This window comes from Pelophylax lessonae (genome assembly GCF_965119305.1).
Source record: "Pelophylax lessonae genome assembly, chromosome: 2".
NCBI classification, from domain to species: domain Eukaryota; kingdom Metazoa; phylum Chordata; class Amphibia; order Anura; family Ranidae; genus Pelophylax; species Pelophylax lessonae.
This window is the reverse complement of record NC_138769.1, coordinates 388,757,094-388,780,107: the sequence shown is the minus strand read 5'-3', so window position 1 is coordinate 388,780,107 and position 23,014 is coordinate 388,757,094. Positions and strand designations below refer to the sequence as shown.

At 46.2% G+C, this 23,014-nt stretch overlaps 1 protein-coding gene across 2 annotated transcripts in view; it reads right to left on the bottom strand.

Moving 5' to 3' along the window:
* TRIM37 (tripartite motif containing 37) overlaps window positions 1-23,014 on the bottom strand; it is a 442,208-nt gene that overhangs the window by 315,742 nt on the left and 103,452 nt on the right. For both annotated transcript variants that reach the window (XM_082244828.1, XM_082244829.1), the window contains exons 8-9: window positions 15,404-15,471; window positions 9,552-9,676 (exon numbers count right to left, since the gene is read on the bottom strand). In XM_082244828.1, the coding sequence (XP_082100954.1) occupies window positions 9,552-9,676; window positions 15,404-15,471 (193 nt within the window). The remainder of the gene's footprint in view (window positions 1-9,551; window positions 9,677-15,403; window positions 15,472-23,014) is intronic.

Below are 23,014 nucleotides of genomic sequence, written 5' to 3'. Positions count from 1 at the left end.
CTCAATGCCCGAGTAGAATGCGCCGTGACAGGGAAAGGTGGAACCTGACACTTAATGGAATAGGCTTGAATCACCGTCTGTCTGATCCATCTGGAGAAGGTGTCCGAAGAAACGGCCAGTCCTTTTCTTGGTCTGTCCGTAACCACAAAAAGCGAGTCTGACCTCCGAAAGGACTCAGTAGCTGCCAGATACACCCAAATCGCATGAACCATATCCATGGTATGCAAATCAAATTCCTTGGGATGAGCAGGCTTGGGACATAAGAAGGCAACACAATGTCCTCATTCAAATGGAAGTAAGAGAGAAGTTTGGGCAGGAATGATGGACAGGGATGAAGAACAACTTTATCCATATGAACCACCAAATAGGGAATGTGACAGGATAATGCCACTAATTCTAATACCCTGCGGGCCGAGGTAATAGCCACCAAGAATGTCACCTTCTGATACAACGTAGGCAAGGGAATCTCCCGAATATTCTCAAATGGAGGTTTCTGGAGAACTGAAAGTACTAAATTTAAACCCCACGGCAGCAAGATGGAGCCACATGTTGAATCCCCTGAATGAAGGTATGAACTGAAGAGTACGTGGCTAGGGGTCACTGAAAAAAGATTGCAAAGACAGACACCTGGCCCTTGATGGTACTCCAGGCCAACTACTGAGCAACGTCCTGTTGAAGAAAGGTTAAGTTCCGAGCAACAGAAAAGGATCAAGGATAGGTGCCAATTGACCAACCAAGAAATGTACGCTTTCCACATACAATGGTATATCTTGCTGGAAGACTACTTCCTCATCTTCACCATAGTAGGGATCACCGATCCAGACAGACCTCAATCCCTCAGTACCTGGCTTTCAATAGTGAAGACAATAAAACCAGCGACTATAAAGCAGGATGGTAGATCAGACCTTGGGACACCTGGTCTACTCTGAGAAGAAGCCCCCAAGGGACGTTTACAGCCACCAAGATGATTGAAAGATCCTCGCTCTTGATTGCTCTCAGGAACTGTGGAAGAAGCCTTAGCCGAGGATGATAATGGCCTTATCGTGGCCCTTGGATGTCTGCAGCATCTATCAGATGACCCAGTCACGAACTTCATTATCCTCCCATGAAGATGAACCTGCTAAAAAGAGTTGCATGTGCAAACAGAACTGTCTTGAAGGTGGATACCACCAGACTCAGAACCTGCATGCAAATCGGGAGAGAGAACTGTGTGACAGCACACGGTGAATCACGGCCTGTGGATCCTGAAATCTGTCCAGAGATGGGACCACCCTGGTCAGAATTAAAATCAGACCTAGGTAAATCAAATTCCCTGGACAGGGATAGGGGGGCCTTAGGTAGTTCAGACATCACCTGAACCTTTGCAGGAGTTAAATCCGCACAAGGAGACTCCGGACCAAAAAAACCTGAAAAGAACAAGCTTTGGCCCCCTTTCTGGGTACCTGGTCTGGAGAAGTTAGCTCTAGGCCTACCAGACCAAGGTTGCTTGGAACCTCCCGGAAAAGATTTAAAAGATCTATTTTCCTTATTCTCCGTCCCAGAAGCACAAAGTAATTTTCTACGGGCTGAGAAGGAGGGCCCCCATCTGCGACGGGGCTCGTTCCCTTTCCTTGACTGTGGCAGGAAGGCACTCTTCTCCCCCCCCCCCCACCCCCCCCCCCCGTGATACCCTTAATGATGTCATCCAGGGTAGCCTTAAACAAGCAATCGCCTTGAAAGGGCAGATCAATGAGAGCTTTCTTAGAGGCTTTCTTAAGCCACAGCACACACCTAATCACCACCACTGAAATAGAAAGTTTGAACAGCACAGGAGCTGTATTCAAAAGCTGCATCATCACAAAAACTGCAGCCCATGGACCAACTGGTCCACTAAATCAACATAAGTAGCAGGGACCTGCACAATCCCCAGTCCCTGGCGCAAAAGCTTGGTCCATTCAGTTAGGGTCTGAGACACAAGGGATGAGCCAAGACTGCCCGCAATTCCGAACCAGCCATAGTAAACATGCTGCGTGGCACAGCCTCCACTTTCCTGGGTCCTTAAAGGATGGGGATTCCTCTACTGGGATCATGGTTGCTTTATTCAACCTGAAAACCGGAGGGTCCACCACTGGTGAACTAGTCCACTTTTTTTAAATCGGACTCCTCAAAAAGGATAACATACAGCAAAACATTTGGGGACCACAAAACAGTAATTTTGGTTATTAGCATTCCTTACAGGAAAACCTGTCAAAATAAGGCACATAAGGAAACGCCTCTGAAGTGCGAGGTGACTTATGTGTACCAAACAACACAGCCACGTCGGTTGCTACATCAGCCGCATCCTTCATTTTTAAAGTCTCACGCAAAGCGGTGATAAGTACGTCTACCACCGCTTTTTCATTTGCTGCTGCGACCATGGAGGAATCATACTCACTATCGGATGGATCTGGGGTGTGATATTAGACCCCCTGGGACAGGCTACGTCCATGGCAGCATCAGGCTCAAAATCAGATGAGACAGACTGAGCAGGGAAAGGCGGGGACGCTTCCTCCTGGGCCTTTGCCCACACGCCATTTCCACCCGGAACACTAAGGCCTGCAGGATCGCCATCAAGTGCAACCATAGGAAGCTGGGGTTCAGAGGGACCTGCCACCTCCATGGAGGGGTTAAGTGGGGGAGATGTGACCCTGAGGCTCCATAAGGAAAGGAAGACCTTGCAGTACAAAAATTATTTTTTGGCACCACTAAAAGGATCCCCTCAAGGGTCAGGTACCTTAGCAGAGAAAGAGATAATCGGCCCCATCTCATTCGCTGGCCATCTGGGATAGATTGTCGAAGACTCAAAACTTTAAATCACTCCATACCCCCTTGGCCCCTATACTCAAAAACGGCAGGTTCCTACATGGAGACCCCTCAAGACTACCAGGGCAGGAAACAACATTCCAGGACCCTTACAGAGTGGGGATAGCAGGGGGAGACCCCAGGGGCCTCCGCTGCATCCGCTACCCCACGGCCCCCACCAGACTCCAGGTCCAGGCAGGGGGGAAGCCCAGCTCACTTAAAGGATGGGAGGAGGGAACCAACCATCCCTGCAGGTTACCCGCATCCAGCCCAAAAAAAAAAACGCCAAAAGGGGAGAGGGGGGACTGTACATACCCTTCCATGGTGCGGGTAACGCTCCAGACAGAATCCTCGCCACCAAAGTAGGGGAGCCTTTGGCCAAGGGACCACTGTGACTCAGACCCACAGTTGTATGTGACCCTACGAGACAGTTAATTTGCCGGCCAGCCTCTGTCCGTGAGGATATGTTGCGGACAACCTAGCACGTAGCTGCGATCTGCACATGCTCGCTGGTTGGGCGGGGGGTGACACCACTGGATCTAGTTTATCCAGCCTATTGCTCACCCCGGCAGTTGATAGTAGATCTCCCGAGAGAAAAAACAAAAAAGATGAAGGAGAAAAAGTTCCTAGGACCAGAGATTCCAGCCGGGAGCCCAGGTCCTTACTCCTGTCTAGACAGATTAAAACAGATTACCCAAAGCAGAAAAGGAGTTATATACCAAGCTGAGCGCAGCCCATGGGCATGGCCAGGTGTTTTTTGTTCTGCCTAGCCCTACTCCTGCAGGAGGTAAAAATAACCCAGCAGTTATGATTTATGGAGCGGTGCGTCTGTCAATGAATGAAAGAGAAACTACTTTTTTAGAGTTAGTAGGTCTTTGTACCCAAAGAGGCATGAAAACGGTGTGGCAAAGTCACAGCTTTTGTGCACAGCAGATGTGAGCATGTCCACTATTGCAAGCTTATTGCGTGAAGCCCCTGCTTCAGGTGTAACAGAATGTAGGGCAGAACAATCTTCCACAGCCTCCTTTAATATTGCCTCCAGGTCCTTTTCATTCCCTTGTATGTTCGCAGAAATTGCAACATGGTTGAGGAAAAAAATGGGATTTTTGACTTACCGTAAAATCCATTTCTCTGAAGTTCATTGACAGACATAGCTCCTGATCTTCTTAACCATTGGGTTTTACTGTCCCCTACAGGACTAGGACACTAGGAAAAACAATCTTCATCTCCCTTCTATAGTTTAGTTACAAGCAGTGTAAGAAGAATTACAACTCCACAGAGGGGTGGGCTCTGTGTCTGTCAATGAACATCAGAGAAATGGATTTTATGGCAAGTCAAAAATCCCATTTTCTCTTTTGTTCATTGACACAGCTCCTAATCTACATAACCATTGGGATGTTCCAAAGCAGTGTTGGGGTGGGAACAGCAAAAGAAATTCCCAGGATAAACAGTAGCCAACCAGGCAACGGGCTCAACCAAAACATTTGGAGCCCAACTGAAAAAACAATACACCCTCGAAGAGGATTGGGTCCTCTCAACAGCAGCATGCAAAACCTTACAGCCAAAAGAAACACATCCACTTTAAAAAACTTTGTGAAAAAGTGTGCACCGACGACCAGGTGGCCACCTTGCAAACCTGCGTCACTGATGCCATCATGGCCCAGGAGGCACTAAGCGCCTGAGTAGAGTGCGCCATAACAGGGAAAGGAGGAACCTGACCCTTGATGTAATAGGCCTGAATCCATCTGATCCATCTAGAAATGGTCGCAGAGGAAGCGGACAACCCTTTCCAAGGCCCATCCGTGAGCAAAAAATATTGAGTCTGACTTCCTAAAAAAGACTCCGTAGCTGCAAGGTACACCCTTATTGCCCGGACCACATCCAAGGCATGCAAGGCAATTTCTTTTGGATGTTTAGGCCTGGGACACAGAGAAGGCAACGCAATGTCTTCGATGACAGGGGTGAAGAACCACCTTATAGCTGTGAATCACCAGGTAAGGTGAACAACAGGATAACGCTGCCAGTTCCGACACCCTGCATGCAGAGGTAATAGCCACCAAAAAAAAAAAACAAACCCTGAGACAGCGTAAGCAAGGGAATATCCTATAGATCAAAGTGAGGCTTCTGGAGGACCGAAAGCACCAAATTGAGGTCTCAAGGCGGAACAGAGACCGCACAGGACCAAATGTGGGGAACCCTGAAGAAAGGGACACACCAGGGATTGTGGCCAAAGGTCATTGGAAGAAGACCACCAAAGCCGACACATGGCCCTTAATGGTACTCGAGGCCAATTTCTGCTACAACCTCCATTGAAGGAAGGTCAAGATCCGAGCCACCAGAAGGAGCGAGGATGAACCCAAAAAGACTCACACCATGCAATGTACATCTTCCATGTACGACATAACGGTAGATCTTCCTAGAAGTTGAATCCCTGACTCAGATAAACCTCTATCCTTCAGCACCTGGCATTAAAAGCCAGGCCGTCAAAGCCAGCGGCTGTAAAACAGGATGGAAGATTGGTTCTTAGGACAGCAGATCCTCCCTGAGAGGAAGCTTCCAAGGAAAGTCGGCAACCAGCCACACCAGATCGGTGCACCAAGCCCGACGAGGCCAGTCCGAAGCCACTAAGATGATCGGAATCCCTTCTGCCTCGATCCTGCATAGAAGTCTTGGCAGAAGCTTGAGAGCAAGGCGTAAATCAGACGATACTGACCCAACGGGGGACACCAGCGCGTCTGTGGCATCCGTCAGAGGATCCCGTGACCGAGCCACAAATCTCTGCACCTTTCTGTTGAGCAGAGATGAAAACAGATCCACCTCGGGGATGCCCCACCAGAGACACAACTGATGAAACATCTCTGGATGAAGGGACCACTCCCCTTGGTCCGCCTGCCAGTTTTCCCCCCTGCAGATGTGCCTGCCAGAGAGGGCTGGTACAAACCGTTCTGCCCACCTTAGAACGCCGGCTACCTCCAGAACTGCCAGGACACTTCCTGTGCCCCCTTAGTGATTGACATAAGCCATGGCCTGGGCATTGTCTGATTGAATGCGCAGTGGGCATCCCTGAAGACGATCTGTCCAATCATCCAGACACAGTCTGATCGCTCGGAGTTCCAAGAAATTGATCCATAGTCTGCACTCTTCCAGTGTCTACATCCCCTGAGCAGAATGTTTGCTGAGGAAACCTCCCCAGCCGAACAGGATGGCATTTGTGATGATCACTGTCCAATACAAGGGGAGGAAGGATTTGCACAGAAGAAGCACCGGAGGAACCAATCCACCACATCAGGGACTCCTTTGTTCCCCGACTCAGCCAGATCTGATTGTCCATAAACTGTGGAGTCTTGTCCCATTTGGCCAGAATCTCCCTTTGCAGGGCCCTTATATGGAACTGTGCAAATGGAACAGCTTTGAAGGTCAACACCATCAGGCCCAGCGCCCACATGCAAGTCTGGAGGGATGACCATCTGCTGGACAGCAGGAGACAAAGTGCAGCCTGCAATTTCTGGAGTTTGTCCACAGGACGGAGCACCCTGACTAAGGCAGAGTCCAGAGTCAGATCCAGATAGTCCAAGCTTTGTTGACAGGACCAGAGCAGACTTCTAGAAATTCAGAATCCAGCCGAACTCCCATGGAGTTCATATGGTAACCTCCAGGTTTTCCACCAGAATAGTAGGAGACTCCACTCGCAGAAAGTGGTCGTCCAAGTAGTCCAGTACCGCAATCCCCTGTTGGCTTAACAAAGCTAGCACCAGTGCTAACATTTTTGTGAAGACCCAAGGAATAGAGGCGAGAACAAAGGGTAACGCCACAAACCAATAATGCTCCTCTCCCACAGCAAAGCGAATGAAGCTCTGGTGACCGGCACATATTGGAATGTGAAGATAAACATCCTTGATATCTATAGAGGCAAGAAAATCCCCCTGACGCAGGGATGCCACCACTGTACGAATGGACTCCATTCTGAACTTCAGCACCCTCACAAAGCAGTTCAGCACCTTAAGGTCCAGGATTGGGCGCACCTTACCTTCCTGCCTGGGAACTGAAAAGGGTTTGAGTAAAAACCCTGAAAACGTCCTGAATTTGGAACCGGGACAATCACCCCTTGAGGTAACAGGTCTTGTAGCGCCCCAAACAGACCCTGTAAGCGGTCCGGGGACAGGTGCAAGTTGGAAGGAAAGAACCTTGCAGGGGGACAACAGTGAAAATCAATCTTGTAGCCGGACCGAATTACTTTGTGGACCCACTTGTCTTGTACCAGGGATGTGCACGGGTCTGGAAACCAGCGAAGACATCTTCCCACCTCCAAAAGGGGTAAGGGCGCACCTTCATGCTGAAGGAGCCTTGTCTGTGGGTCTGGAGAAGCAAAATCTCGGCTTGCCAGACCAGGTTCATTTGGATTCTCCAGAGGATGCCCTGAAAGCCTTTGAGCCTTTGTCAGTCGACCCTGAGGGAAGGAAAAAAACTTCCTATGAGCCGAGAAGGCAGGACCACGTCTATGACGAAGTTCCTTGCCCTTAGTTGCCTGCGGAAGAAAGGTACTCTTCCCCCCTGCAAGACATTTTATGTCATCCAGGGCATCTCCAAACAGGGGATCTCCTTGAAAGGGAAGATCAGTCAAGGCTTTTTTTAAAAGCCTGGTCGGCAGACCAGCATTTGAGCCAAAAGTCATGCTTAAGGACCACTGCCGAGCCACTAGGGGAGCTGTATCCAAAGAAGCATCACAGATAAACTGCCACCCCTGGACCAGCTGGTCTGCCAGCCCAGCAAAGGCAGGGGGTAGCTGTTCTCCCTCCAGGTCATGGCGTAAAAGCTTAGCCCACATGGTCAGAGTTTGCGACACCAGGGCAATGGCGAATACCGACCTCAGTGCCGAATCAGCCAGAGTGTACATATTGTGGGCCACAGCCTCGGTCTTCCTGTCAGCCTGATCCTCAAATGCCGGGGACTCTTCAATCGGAAACATGGTTGCCTTGTTCAACCTGGAAACCGGAGGTTCCACCACCAGTGGAACAGTCCACTTCCTAATAAGGGACTCCTCATAGGGGTAATGCCCAGAAATTTGCTTAGAGACCCCGCAGGGATGCTTTGGTCATCCCCATTCTTTAGCGACAATTTTGTCAAAATAGGTGGGGAAAGGAAACACCTTTGCTGCTCTGGATGGCTTAGGAGTGTCGAAGAGAACCTATGCCTCTGTTGCAGCATCCATCTTTAAGGTCCCACCCACAGATACAATCAGTGCTTCAACCAGCGCCTTTTCATGCGCGGTTTTAGGAGCACAGCCGATCATCCGGTCCCTGGCGGTGCCCCCGCCCCCTTCGCCAGTATAGCGCCCTACCCCCACCCCAGGAGGTGGACCAGACCACTCAAACAGCCCCAGCATAAGTCGAGAGGGGGGTAGGATGGGGGACAGATGAAAGGGGGGTGCCTGACAGCAAGGAAGGGAACCCAGCCGTCCGACCACGGGGCCCATGTCCACACCAAAACCCTCCAGGGGGAGACAGCTACTCACCATACCAGGGACTGGGTGGGTACCGCTCCAGACAGAACCCCTCTCCATCGAAATGGAGGGGCTGTCAGCCAGGAGGAACGCTGCGACTCAGGCTGAGACCCGGTCATATGCAACCTCGTGAGGTGTTTAACTCGCAGGCTAGCCCCCGTCCAGTGGGGCTATGTCGCTGCCGACCTAGCACGGAGCTGCGGTCTGCATACACTCGCTGGTTGGACCCTAAGGATCTAGATTATCCACTTTGTCACCCAGTCTGACACTGATTTGCAGATCACACAGGAACAAGATAACAAAAAAAGGGAAAAAAATCCATTTGTAAAGAAAGTTGCCAGGACCAGAGATCCCTGCAAGGAACTAGGTCCTTATTCCTGACTAGGCAGAAGAAAAAAAAAAAACACAGTGCCTATAGTTCAGAGTGGGTGTACACCCCCCTGTGACTGCCCATAGGCATAGTCAAGCTTTTTCTTGCCCAGTGTCCTACTCCAGTAGGGGGCAGTATAACCCAATGGTTAAGAAGAATCAGGAGCTGTGTCCGTCAATGAACAAAAGAGAAATTGTATTTACTTTACTGTTCTTTACATTTCTTCAATTACTGAACTGGCCACTGAATCTAGATTACCCAGCCCGTCGCCTAGTCTGGCGGTTGATTGTAGAGCTCACAGGAAAAATCAAGGCGAAAAAAAATTCTATCTATAAAGAAAAAATTTGCCAAGACCAGAGATCGCAGCAAGGAACTAGGTAGAGGAAAAAAAAAAAAAACAGAAAACCTATAAGCAGGGAGAGGGAGTATACCCCCCTGGGACTGCCCACAGGCGAAGCCAGATTCTTTTTCTGCCTAGTGTCCTACTCCTGTAGGGGGGCAGTATAACCCAATGGGTATGAAGTTCAGGAGCTGTGCGTCAATTTGCGAAAGAGAAATATGCTTTGGCCATGTAGGCAGTCTGTACACTGGCAACCTTTGCTTTCATTTTGAGTGTGCTGGTGCTAGGATGTGACTTGCACATCAGGATCCATTCCAGTTGTGCTTACCTACTGCTCAGCACTCAACAGGCTGCGCATGAGGGCTGGCAGGCCCTGTGTAAGACATAGCTGCTCTAGTACTGATATAGCTTTTTTTCCCTCAAATACTGCAACCAACATAAAGCAAAGCTTGGTCAATTTCTAGACAAATATAAATCGTACATTCTATTATTATATAATTAAATTATTAAATAGAAGTAACCTGGTAAAATCTGGTGGAACCGGTGTAGTAACAAAAGAAGCCATGGGTTTCCTATGAACTTGCTGAAACATCATAAGAATCTCTGGACTTTTGGAGATAAGCTCACTCTTACTGCAAGAACGAAGCTGAAAAACATAACACCACCACCAATAATAGCAACAATTATAAACAAGCTATGTGGAAGTATTCAGTTGTTTATCTAAAATTAAAGGAAGAACTCTTAATTAAAAATGGCAAAATATGCAGTTGTCACCTGAAAGCACCCCAAATTTTGGAGGTTTATTCATTAAAATGTTTTTCTGAAACTCACCTTATATTTAAAAAAATAAAAAAAAATGGATTTTTGACTTGCCTGTAAATTCTATATCTTGGGGTACAGTACAAGACAAATGCAAAGTATTATTAGACCCTAGGTTATGGTCTGGAACTTTCAGGTGATTAAACATCAGCAAAGCTCATCAGGACGTGCCCCCCATAGCCTTACCTTACTCAGAGTCCTCAAATTTGTAACCAGCAATGCGGAGTAACAGAGGAACAGAGGGGAGGCTGGCCCATGTCCTGTACTGTACTTAAAGATATGAAATTAATATGCAAGTCAAAATTCCTTTTACCTTAAACGTTAACCTTACAATATATATATATATATATATATATATATATATATATATATATATATATATATATATATATATATATATATATATAATAAATGCACATATTTTTGCAGGTAAAAAAATGTGCATTTATTTCTATTTTTTTCTACAGCCTGCAGAACATTGCACCTGTGATCAGCAGAAAGCTGGTACAATGCCAGAATCTTGCAGAATCTCAGTATAGCTGTCTGCCCGTAACTTTTGTACACACAGACACTTAACTGGAGAAAAGAAAGATCAATGAACTACAGAGAACTAAAAACCAACTGCCACAATGGAAGATGGTAGTTGAAGTGCATTAATACACAGATCGCAGTGAATGAAAGATGCGGCCGTGTGGGTGGAGTCCCGCAGGGCCATGCTCTGCCGAGCAGTTTAGGGAGAAAATCTTAAGCAGGGGATGAGAGGGCAGCAGGCAGGTGCTCTTTGGTAACATGCTACAACCTAAACACAGGTGTGACTTTGGTGTTAACAAAAGGTGACCTTAACCTTTAATTGTACAGTACAAGACAGTATAGGCTTGATATTTATAGACCCTGAGGCATTCTCAGTAATGAAAAAGGATGAGAACAACAAGGCAACATAACTGTGCCAACAGATCTATGAATGACAACCGAAGTAAAATAATAAACTAGTTATGCTAAAAGTGATTTCTCCATACGGGAGACGAGGCATGTTCTCAAAAGCTTTACCAGTGTCCAATCAACTCAAGGTACTACCCTATACATCTACGAATAACATGCCTGTGTTCTGTACTATAAGATTAAGATTAAGTATTTTTATTAAAGTATCAATTTAAATGAAAAAATGTGTCCAAAAAATCACTTTAAATCCTCTTTCACATGGGTGGTCAAGGGGAGGCAAAATAAGGTGGTTGAGTCATGGTTTTGCCACCTCCCGACCATGCACTTAAAGTCCCCAGAACAGGTGAAGGGGACTATTCATGTTGCAGGTGTCAAGCTTGGCATCTTGGCAAATTTAAAGCCCCATGACATGACAGGTGAATAAACGTAGATCAGTTTTGAAAGATGTGGATAACTGTGAACCTAGCCTGAATGGAAAAGGACTTTTTAGGCCTTAATTATAAAAGCATCTGCCCAATGGCTAAGAAATTGACACTTTTACTTCAACATTTTTTGGTTTTGCAATTTCAGATTGAAGATTTTATTTTTGTTGTGGGGCATCCGCAGAGAGGAAAAATATTACTGTTAATACAGAAGCTCACAAAATTAAATTTCAACTTATAGGCAAAGCAGAAATTGGGAACAAGTTCTAAAAAGTGGATCAAAATGAATACAAAATAAAATGGACTATCATAAACTATAATATAATGGATACCCATAATGGGTAAGTTGTAAAACTGGATTTTTTTTTTAGCTTACCCTAAAATCCTTTTCTCAAAGGTTTACAGATGGACACAGCTCCATGTCTAATTAGACCCTTGGGCTTATGCTGCCCTCTCTTCAGGAGTAGGACTAGGCGGAAACAATTTTGGCTACGCCCCTGAGGCAGTCCCAGGGGGTATACCAGCACTTCCTGCTATAGGGCTTCAGTTTGTAACAAGCAGTGTCAGAAAAATACATAACTTAATCCAACAGAGGGGCGGGTGCTGTGTAAGTCAGTGAACCTTAGAGAAAAAGATTTCACGGTAAGACAAAAATCCAGTTCTCTCTTTTGTTCACTAATGGACACAGCGCCGTGTCTTTTTAGACCCTTGGGATGTCCCAAAGCAGTATCAACATTAGGAGTGGGAAAAAAACAGTAATATATTTAAATTCCCAACAAGGGCTAAACATAGCCAACCAGGTAAAACAGGAGCTCAACCAGGAACAACTGGAACTCACCCCCAGGAAAACAAAAATACATCCTGAAGAGGTGGGAGCCTCTGGAAACGCAGCCTGCAAAACACTTCAGCCAAAAGCAGCATCCAAAGATAAAAGTACATAGACCTTAAAAAACTTGTGAATGTGTGTACAGACGACCATGCAACCGCCTCGGATACCTGAACCAATGACACCTGATGACGGAAGGCCCAGGAGGCTCTAAGCCCCCTCGTAGAATGCACCTTGACAGGGAAAGGAGGAACCTGAACCTTAATAGAATAGGCTTGCACCACTGTGTGCCTGATCCATCTGGAAATGGTCACCTACCCCTTACGAGGTCAATTTGTAAGAACAAACAAAGAATCAGATTTCCGAATTGACTCAGTCATCAATAGGTACACCCAAATTTCACTGACTAAATCCAAGGAATGTAGAGCAATTACTTAAGGATGTTTTGTCTTAGGACACAAGGACAGCAACACAATATCTTCATTCAAATGAAACAAGACAACCTTAGGAAGGAATGCCTGACCGGGTCTTAACACCACTTTGCTCCTGTGAACCACCATGTAAGATGACCGACAAGGCAGCCAACTCCGATTTCCTACAGGCAGAAGAAATAGCGACCAAAAAGGAGTTCAAAAGCCTCCTTTTGAAAACATTTGTGAAGTACCAGCAGTACCAAATTGAGATCCCACGGAGGTACCAGGGATCACGCCAGAGGAGCCAGATGGCAAACTCCCTGCACAAAAGTGTGAACCAAGGACTTTGCCTCCAATGACCTTTGGAAAAATATGGCAAAAGCAGGAATTTTGGCCCTTGATGGTGCCCAGAGCAAAATGTTGATTTACATCTAGTTGTAGAAACTCCAACAGGCGAGACACAGAAAAGAACTATTAGCTTTTAACAACGTAGGATTCACAGACTCTGACAGCCCTCTGTCCTTCAGCACCTGGCTTTCAATAGCCATGCCTTTAAAGCCAGCAACTGTAAAGCAGGATGGAAGACTGGTCCCTGAGACAGAAGAGCTTCCCTGAAAGGAAGTTTCCAAGGGACGTGTGCTACCAGCCTTACCAGGCCTGTGTACCAAGACCAGCGAGGCCAGTCTGGTGCAACCAGAATGACTGGAATCCCTTCTCCCTCGTTTCTGCATAGCAGTCTCGACAGAAGTTGTATTGGAGGAAAAGCGTAAATCAGACGATACTGAGCCCAAGGGGCCATGAGGGCATCTACGACATCGGCCAGAGGATCCAGAGACTTTGACACAACCTCTGCGCCTTCCTGTTGAGACGGGAGGCCAGCAGGTCCACATGGGCATCCCCCACTGAAAGCACAGGTGAAACACCTCCAGGTGGAGACACCATTCACCCGGATCCAACGTCTGCCAACTGAGATAGTCCACTTTCCAATTCTCTACCCTTGGAATGTGCACAGCAGAGAAGGCCGAAACCCCCCTTGTGATTGACATATGCCACCGCCACAGCATTGTCCGATTGTATCCTCACCGGGAATCCCTGCAGACGATCCGTCCACTGAGATGAAGTCTGATCGCCCAAATCTCCAGAATGTTGATCGGCAGACTGAACTCCTCTCGAGTCCAAACACCTTGAGCCGATAATACTTCCAAGACACCTCACCCCACCCGGATAGACTGGCATCCGAGAAAATCACTGTCCAATACAGGGTAAGAAAGGATTTTCCCAGGCAAAGCACCAGGGAGCGGATCCACCAAATCAGAGACCGCCTCGTACCCCGACTCAACAAGATCAGATAGTCCAGCGACTGTGGATCCTTTTTCAATTTGGAAAGAATCTCTCTTTGCAGAGGTCTGGTATGGAACTGAGAAAATGGAACCACCTTGAAGGTGGAGACCATCAGACCCAGCACTTGCATGCAAGTCCTGAGCAACGACCAACGGTTAGACAACAGGAGCCAAATCGCACCCTGCAACTTCAGTAATTTTGCCTGTGGAAAAAACAGCCAGGCCAATGCCGAATCCAGCGTCAGACCCAAGAGTCAAAGCCGATTTCTGAAACTTTAGTGTCCATATGCATTCCTGAGTTTGCACAAAAATGTCCAAGTCAACTTCTAGAGCCGAACACAACTCTGCACTCAGAAGCAGATCATCCAGATAACCTAGTACCGCGATTCCCTTCTGCCAAGCAAGGCCAACACAGGGGCGAAAACTTGTGAACACCAGAGGAGCTGAAGTGAGACCAAAAGGTAACGCCACAAATTAATAATGCTCCTCGCCCACGGCAAAAACGAGGAAAACGCTGGTGCCTGACATATGTTGGAATATGAAGATAAGCATCCTTGAGATCGATAGAAACCAAAAGATCCCCTTAATGAAGGAAAGCCACTACCATGCGAATTTCTGAACCCCGCACAAAATGGTTCAGAGCCTTGAGGTTCAAGATCGGGCACACCTTGCCTTCCTTCCTGGGAAAGGTAAACAGATATGAATAAAACCTTGAAAACGTTCCAACTCTGGAACTGGCACAATGACTCCTTGTGCTAACAGGTTCTGCACTGCCCCGTTGAGGCCATGCAGCCGATTGTGGGACAGGTGTAAATTGGAAGAAAAAAATCTTGCTGGAGGCAGGGACCGAAACTCAATCTTGTAGCCGAACCGAATCAACTCGTGGACCCATTTGTCCTGAATGAGCAAGGTCCACAGGTCCAGAAAGAAGCAAGGACATCCTCCCCCCCCACCCCAGATGCGGGTGAGGGCGCCCCTTCAGGCTGGGGAAGGTTTGTCTGCAGAACTAGCGCCCGGTTTTGACTTACCATTCCAGGGTCTCTTGGAGCCGCCGGCGAAGTTACGTGTGGATATGGAACCCTTTTCCTGCGATCCAGTCGGATGAAAGGGCATTGTGTGAGCCAAGAAAAAGGGACCACGTTTCTGACGAGATTCCTTGCCCCTAGCAACCGGCAGAAGTAAGGTACTCTTACCTCCCATAAGGCCCCTAATGATCTCCACAGAGGCACCGAACAACTAGTCACCTACAAAAGGTGGAGTTGTGGCCAACCTTGCGTGGAGCTAATAGTTAGGTCGCGGTCACAGAAAAAAAATTCCATTTAAAAAGGAAAAAATGCAAGGACTGCAGATCCCAGCAGGAAGCCAGTCCTTACTCCTGACTAGGCAGAAACCAACTGAAGTCCTATAGCAGGATGTGATGGTATAACCCCTGGGACTGCCTCAGGGATGTAGCCAAAATAGTTTCCGCTTAGTCCTACTCCTGAATAGACAGCAGCATAAGCCCAAAGGTCTAAGACAGGGAGCTGTGTCCGTCAGTGATCGAAAGATTAACTTTTTTTTTCTGTTTTCCTACTCTGTTTTATAAATTAAAAAATGCAAAATGTTTATACGTACCTGATGTTCCACTTCTTGTAAAAGTGATTCAAGAAGCTCAGTTTCCTGAGTGAGAGAAGTCTTCTGACCTAAAAATGAAGGCAGCAAAATTGCATTCTGCTATACACAAACATAACGCTGAAAGTATTTTATTTGTGGCATTAAACTTCTTAAAGTCAGAATCAGCCCTTAACACATTATTAAATAGTAAATGCTATTCCAAAAGTATATGCACATTCAGACAACACTAACTATAAAACAATTGTAAACCCGAAATATAACCACTGAAGTGAGTAGCCTCAGGTGATATACAGAGATAAAACAAATTCTCCTACGTAAGTTGTACTTGTTTACCTCCTGCCCTGTCTCTTCTAAAGTTTGAGCTTCAGAAGGTGGGGGGCCTGATGTCACACTGCAAAGAAAGGAGAGCTGAGTATAATCTGAGACCTGAGGGGAGGAATGGACACACACACCCCCCCCCCCTCCCCCTCTACACAAGCTTATAGGGAGACGTGCACAGCGTAGGTTGTTAATCACCAGCTGTGTGCAGGAAGAGGGGGGTGGGGCCATCTCACAAAACTCTGAGATTGCATTACCTTGCTTCCTTATTGTTAAGGCGTTGCCAAGACACACCTAGCTATTACTATTCACATCCACCATCACAGGAGCTAGCTCTCAAACACGCAGCGCTCCTGCATCAAGAGAGAGAAAATGCATGTTCTCAGTGGTACATGCATTTAGGGCCCTGTGTATTCAGGGAAAAATACCTGGAAGGAAGACAACCTTGCCAGACTGTAGGCAGTGGGGCTGAATAATGCACCTCCCGGGCAAGCTAAAATGCTGGGGGGGGGACACTACAGTTACATGCCCCTGTGAGGAAGGGGCTCTAGAGGTGCATGCAAGGGGAAAGTGGCCAGAGAGGGTAGAAGCTTTAAATGTTCTAGCAAAGCTTTGTCTGCTTCTTTACTCCCTTATATACTAGTTAAGGTCTGGAATCCAAAACCTTACCACAGAAACAGGTACTATGCATCCGGAAAGTATTCATAGCACTTCACTTTTTTCACATTTTGTTACAGCCTTATTCCAAAATTTATTAAAGACATTAGTTTCCTCAAAATTCTACAAACAATACCCCATAATGACAACCTGAAAAAATGTTTGAAATCCTTGCAAATTTATTAAAAATAAGAAATTAAAAACATCCAATGTACATAAGAATTCACAGCCTTTGCTATGGACACAAAATTGAGCTCAGGTGCATCCTGTTTCCACTGATCATCCATGAGATGTTTGTAGTTAGGAAAAAGCAGCGCCAATCTAAGTGTAGATTATAGGTAAAAACAGTACATTTTATTAAAATTGCACTTACAAATCAGATGTAAGTTAGTGGCATGTAGAGAATAACATCCTGCAAGTCCGTATGGGGATCAGTACGACATCCTCCAGGTGACATGTTGCCGGCAACCCCGGTAGCTTCCAGTGCTTCGGGTCCGTGGGCGGAGAGAGGAGCCGGGAGTTGCCACGGAGGCGGAGGTCAGTGCAGGGCAGGCTGAAGTCAGGGCATGCGTGCTCCTTCCTTCTTCAGGCCTCCTGAACAGTCATCCTTCTTCAATCTATAAGACAGCGGTGGGAGGCGGGGTCAGCAGACAACTGACAGCTCGCTGGCCCCGCCCACACAATCCACAGTCAGTGGGAGCCGCAATAAATTCAAATAAAGAGTACATAGGGAGGAAAATACGGTGATTGGGCTACCCAATTACAGTATGTAAAAACATTAAAAAATAACGAAGCCAGGACAGCTGCTAAAATATATATATATGTGCACTATGCAGGCAAAAAGTAATATGACTTGTATGAGAGGGCATGTCTGAAGTGGTACCCTATTTAGGCAAGTTGTTATACATGTATAAAAATGAAAAAAATAATGTGGCCAGGATATTAGACTCTACAATGCTATACAGGCATTAGAGGAGATATTGGACGGGTGGGTTAAATTATATATACTCCCTACTAGTGGCTCTATAGACCAGTGTTTCTCAACTCCGGTCCTCAAGGCACACTAACAGGCCAGGTTTGCAAGATAACTAAAATACATCACAGGTGATATCATTTGCTGCTCAGTGATTGCAGTATTCTAGTCTGAATCTCCTCAAGGTAAGGCCCCTTTCATACATACGGTCCGTTCAGTTCATCAGTTCAGTCATATCAAATGCATCAGTTTTCCGTCCGTTTTTCAACCGCTTTTCGTCAGTTGTTATCCGTTTTTCGTCAGTGGTTATCCATTTTTCATCCGTTTTTCATCCGATCCGTTTTTTTGACGGATGAAAAATAATAGGGCATTCATCCGTTCAAAAAAACGGACATGCACGGAAGCAGGTGAAAATGGATGTTAACGGATGTTCATCCGTTGTCATCTGTTTTTACATAGAGATATAGTGATGTCCGTTTTTCATCCGTCAACGGATGGATGAAAAACGGACAAACGGACAGCATGTGTGAAAGGGGACAAATACTTAAAATCTGGCCTGTTAGTGCGCCCTGAGGACCTAAGTTGAGAAACACTGCTATAGAAGGATGTAGTAGACCTTAAGGGTCCTGTAAATAAATGAAAAGCAGTTAAAAAATGTGGTATTGAAAAACCGTATAGGGCAGCATTCCTCAATTGGTGTTCTGTGGAACCCTAGGGTTCCGCGAGAACAAAATTAGGGTTCCGCATGATTTTGATACATCCAAGATAGCCGCCGCTACCTGCTGTTCCCGGAAGGTCGGAAACAGATCGGGCAAAAAACTGTTAACTGTATTTTTCAAAGTGTTCAAATCTTGCTTAAAGCGGAGTTCTAGCCTTTTCTGTGTTTATTAAAATTAAGCAGCTACAAAATGTGTAGCTGCTGACTTTTAATAAACACACACTCACCTGTCCCATGGTCCAGCGATGCGGCCGCCTGAAGCCTCGATCCTCCCCCTGTGGTCTCGGTGGCGCCGGCATCACTGGTGTGGGTACCTGGCTGTGACAGCTTACGGGTTCACAGCCGGGTACACACAAGGCAAGCGCGAGTTGCTCTGCGCGTCTTGATTGGCCGGGAAATCTTCTGGGACCTCTGACATGTCAAAGAAGATTGCAGGGAGGGAGGGGGGAGAGGAGAACTTCCGCTCAGGGTGCCGCGGCGCTCCGAGCGGAAGTGGGAGCGGGTACCTGTTAAAACTAGGTACCTGCTTCCCCCCCCCAAAAAAAAGGACATGCCAAAAGAGGCATGTCAGGGGGTCAGGACTACCTAAAGCGGAAGTTCCACTTTTGGGTGGAACTCCGCTTTAAGTTCAGCTCTTCCTAAGAGCATAATCAAAATCAGCATCCTTTTCAGTCAGGTTGTGAGATCTTTATTTTTCAAAGTTTTTATTTATTTTAACCAATAAACAACCATGAATTTGGAAAGCAGGGAACTCCTCAGAGAAAAATTACTACTACTTCTACCTGTTCGGCACTTATAGAAAGAAGATACAACTAAAAATCCAGAAAACATGCCTGAAATAGTTGTATTTAGTGTTCCTCAAATAGCAGAGACAAGGGACTAGTCCAAAAAAAAAAAAAAAGCACACAATGCTAGCCAATCTTCTTCTCTAACAAAGAAAAGAAAAATTTGATCATAACTACTTGTCATTTGGAATCAGAAGTGCCAGAGATGAAGATTGTCCTGAAGCACAATGCATACTTTGCAATAAAACATTGCCAAACAGTTCATTAGCACCTGCTAATTTACATAGTCATTTTGAGCAAAAGTACAAAGATAAAGACATTGACTTTTTAAGCGAAAGCTAAAGGAATATCAGAAGAGTAAACAATTTATGAGCTAAAAATCTCAAAATGCTAATGAAAAAGCCACAGAGGCTTCTCACAGAGCGAGTTACCGCATAGCACTTGCAGTAGAAGCACCCACAATTGGGGAATCACTAATAAAAACATGTGAAAAAGAAATAGCGTTATGTATTTTAAGTGAGAAGTTAAGTAAAAAAATTGAAGCTGTGCCACTTTCCAACACCGTTTTGCGCCATATTCATGATCTTGAGGATGGCATCCATACTGAACTAATTTCTCGACTGCATCAATGTGATGGGTACTGCAATTAGACGAGTCCACGGATGTTGCAGGACTTTCAATTTTGTTCGTTTTTGTTAGATAGAATTTTGAAACAGATTGAAGACGACTTGCTTCTGTGTGAATCTTTGAAAACGTATTCCACTGGTGAAAAATAAGAAAATTCTAAGATCTTACTGTAAAATATTTTTCTCTTATGTCAGTCGACAGATGCAGCCTCATCTCCATGAGCTAAGTGGGTTTATGCTCCTCCCTTCAGGAGTAGTCTAGGCAGTAAAATTTAAATACACATGCCGAGGGGGCTGGCCCTCCAGGCATAAACCCCCCCTGCACAATCCAGCACATCAGTTTAGTTTAAAAGCAGTGAAGACAAAAAGAACCCCAAACACAGGGTGGGTGCTGCGTCTGACGGACATCAGAGAAAAAGATTTTACGGTAAGATCTTACAAAAATCCTGTTTTCTCTATCGTCTGTCGACAGACGCAGCCACGTCTCCTTGAGCTGAGTGTCATGTCCCAAAGAAGTGTAGGTATGAGGGGTGGGAAAAAAAACGCAACCAGATAGTAACGTCAACTCCAAAAAGGCTCAACTTAACCAACCGGGCAACATGGAGCTAAACCAAACAACAACAGCAGGAGCTCATCCAGAAAAAAGACCCCGAAGAGAATTACAAACAAACATTCTCTTATAAAACAGCAGCCTGCAAAACCTTGCGGCCAAAAGAGGCATCTGAAGATGCCAACAAATCCACCTTGCAAAATTTGGTAAAGGTGTGCACAGACGACCAAGTCGCTGCCTTACAAACTTGTACAACAGAGGCCTGATGGCGAAAAGCCCAAGAGGCACTCAGCGCTCTAGTAGAATGCACCTTCACAGGGAAAGGAAGAACCTGACCCTTGATTGAATAAGCCTGAACAACCGTCTGCCTGATCCATCTTGAAATGGTCCCAGCAGACGCAGCCAAACCTTTGCGAGGACCGTCCGGAAGGACAAAGATTCCGACTTCCTGAAGGACTCAGTAACCGTCAGATAAACTCTTATCGCCCGAACCACATCCAGAGAGTGCAAGGCAACTTCTTGGAGATGTTTAGGCTTAGGACATTAAAAGGAAGGTAACACAATGTCTTCATTCAGGGAAAAAAAATCAGACACCACCTTAGGAAGAAAAGACGGATTAGGTCGGAGGACCTCTTTATCCCTGTGGACCACCAAATAAGGCGAATGACAAGACACCGCCAACTCAGACTCTGCGGGCAGAATTGAGAGCCACTAGGAAGGCAACCTTCTGCGACAAAGAGCAGAGAAATCTCCCTAATATTCTCAAAAGGAGGTTTTTGAAGAACAGACAAAACCAGATTAAGATCCCACAAAGGCAACGGGATCTATTCAGAGGGGCCAGGTGACGCACCCCCTGAATGAAGGTGTGAATCTAGTTTGGGACTCCATAGTGCACATCGCAAAAAATGGAGTACTGACACTTTAAGGGCGCAGATCGCGGTATCTAACCCAGATTGCAGAGGTCTGCAGGGAACCCCTTTAAACCAAACTGAAAGCAGAAAGTGTAAGGATATGCCCACAGATACCCCTAATACATTACCACCTCAGACACAATTCCTCCTGAATCTACCACAGCATTGAAAGAAAAGCAGGGAGTGACCTCTGCACAGCAGCAGGAAATGACCAAACAGGAAGTGATGTTGCCCAATAGGGAAACACTGTCGAGTATAGCACCAGGGCTACACAGAGTGGATGCCCATAGGAAACAATAGGATGCTGCAGGGAAAATGGCTGCCCCATACAAGTCTATGGGGAAAAAAATCACATTGCCCACATCCAAGATTGCAGCACCCACAGCACACCATGCGGTTAGGGACCGACACATGAAAGCTTTAGTAACCACAACAGGGAGCCCAAGGTACCATGTCACCCTCCCCCCATAGTGCCAGAGCACACCAGACACACAGTCCCCGCAGGGACAAGGAGAGGGAAGGACACACAGACCGGGTACAAGGCAGGCCAGGGGGATCTATTGGGAGGAACAAATACCGTTATCCCTAGGGGAGGGCCCACATCGCCCCAAGGCCAGCAAGGCAAGGTGGGCACATTTACTCACATACCATGGACCGGGTGGGCTCCGCTCTGGGGAGACTACCTCCCACCCGAAGTGGGGGTGCTGCCAGCAGATGGGTACGCTGCGACTCAGGACATTCCAGGTCGATGCGTCCCGGCAGGCATCCGCTCGCAGGCTCATCCCCCTCCGGACCAGGGTGCACCATCGTGGCTATGCCTAGGTCGGAACTATAACCTGCTCACGCTCGTAGGACAGACTGGGGGGACAATAAGGATCTAGATTATCCAGTGCAAATCCCCAGCAGGCATCGTTGCTTGTAAATCGCCAGGAAAATTCTTTCCTGAACACTAGCTAGCAAGTGAGTATAGATAAAAGAAAATATTCTGAAAATAATAAAACAAAAACTGAGACCGGAGTCCCAGCAGGAAACCTAGGTCCTACTCCTTCTCTAGGCAGAAAAACTGATGTGCTGGATTGTGCAAGAGGGGTTTATGCCTAGAGGGACAGCCCCCTGGGCGTGTGTATTCAAATTTTACTGCCTAGACTACTCCTGATGGGAGGAGCATAAACCCACTCCGCTCATGGAGATGAGGCTGCGTCCGTTGACGGATGACAGAAACATATTTAACTGTTTCCAGAAGTTTATGGACACACAGTATAAATTGGGACAAATGTGTAGATGTGTGCAGTGATGGTGCCAAAGCAATGGTTGGGAAAGTGGAAGGTGCTGTGACACAAATAAGAAATGTAGCAAAAAACAGCACCAGTTCTCACTGTGTTCTTCACAGACATGCACTGGTAGCTAAAAATATTTCAATCTCAATTAAAACTGTGCTAGACGAAATCGGTCCAGATACATTTTTTAAAAAGTTTACCATTAGGCCCCCTTCACACGAACTAATGGTTAGAATTCATCTTTTAGCTGAGGAAAGAGAAACTTCTTTTCCGCAGCTAAATGCATACAATGCATCCCTATGGCTCCATTTACACACTGCGTTTAGTAACATTTTCATAACATACAGTTTTGTGCATTTAGGAAAAATAAAGTTTACAGCGTCCAGGAGCGATGTACTGCAGCTATCTGTATATAAAACGTAGCTAATCACAGTAAAAAAAAAAAAAGTAAACAGTTGTCTTACAAAAGGCAAGACAAGCCAGCCGATTTTTCTGAGGTAGATTTTGAGAATCTGATCGATATAACTTCTGACAGACAACTAAGCCAAAAATTTAAAGTAGTTTTTCTTATTGCTTTTTGGGGTGATTTACACGAAGAATACCCAGAATTGTCCAAGCGGGCAATCAAAGTTCTGTTGCCATTCGCCAGCACATAATTATGTGAAACTGGATTCTCGTTTCAGTCTGCAACAAAAATAAAGTATAGAAATCGACTTGACGCAACTGCAGACATGCAAATACAATTTTCAACAATTAAACCAGATATAAAAAGAATTTGCCAGCAAGAGAGAACATT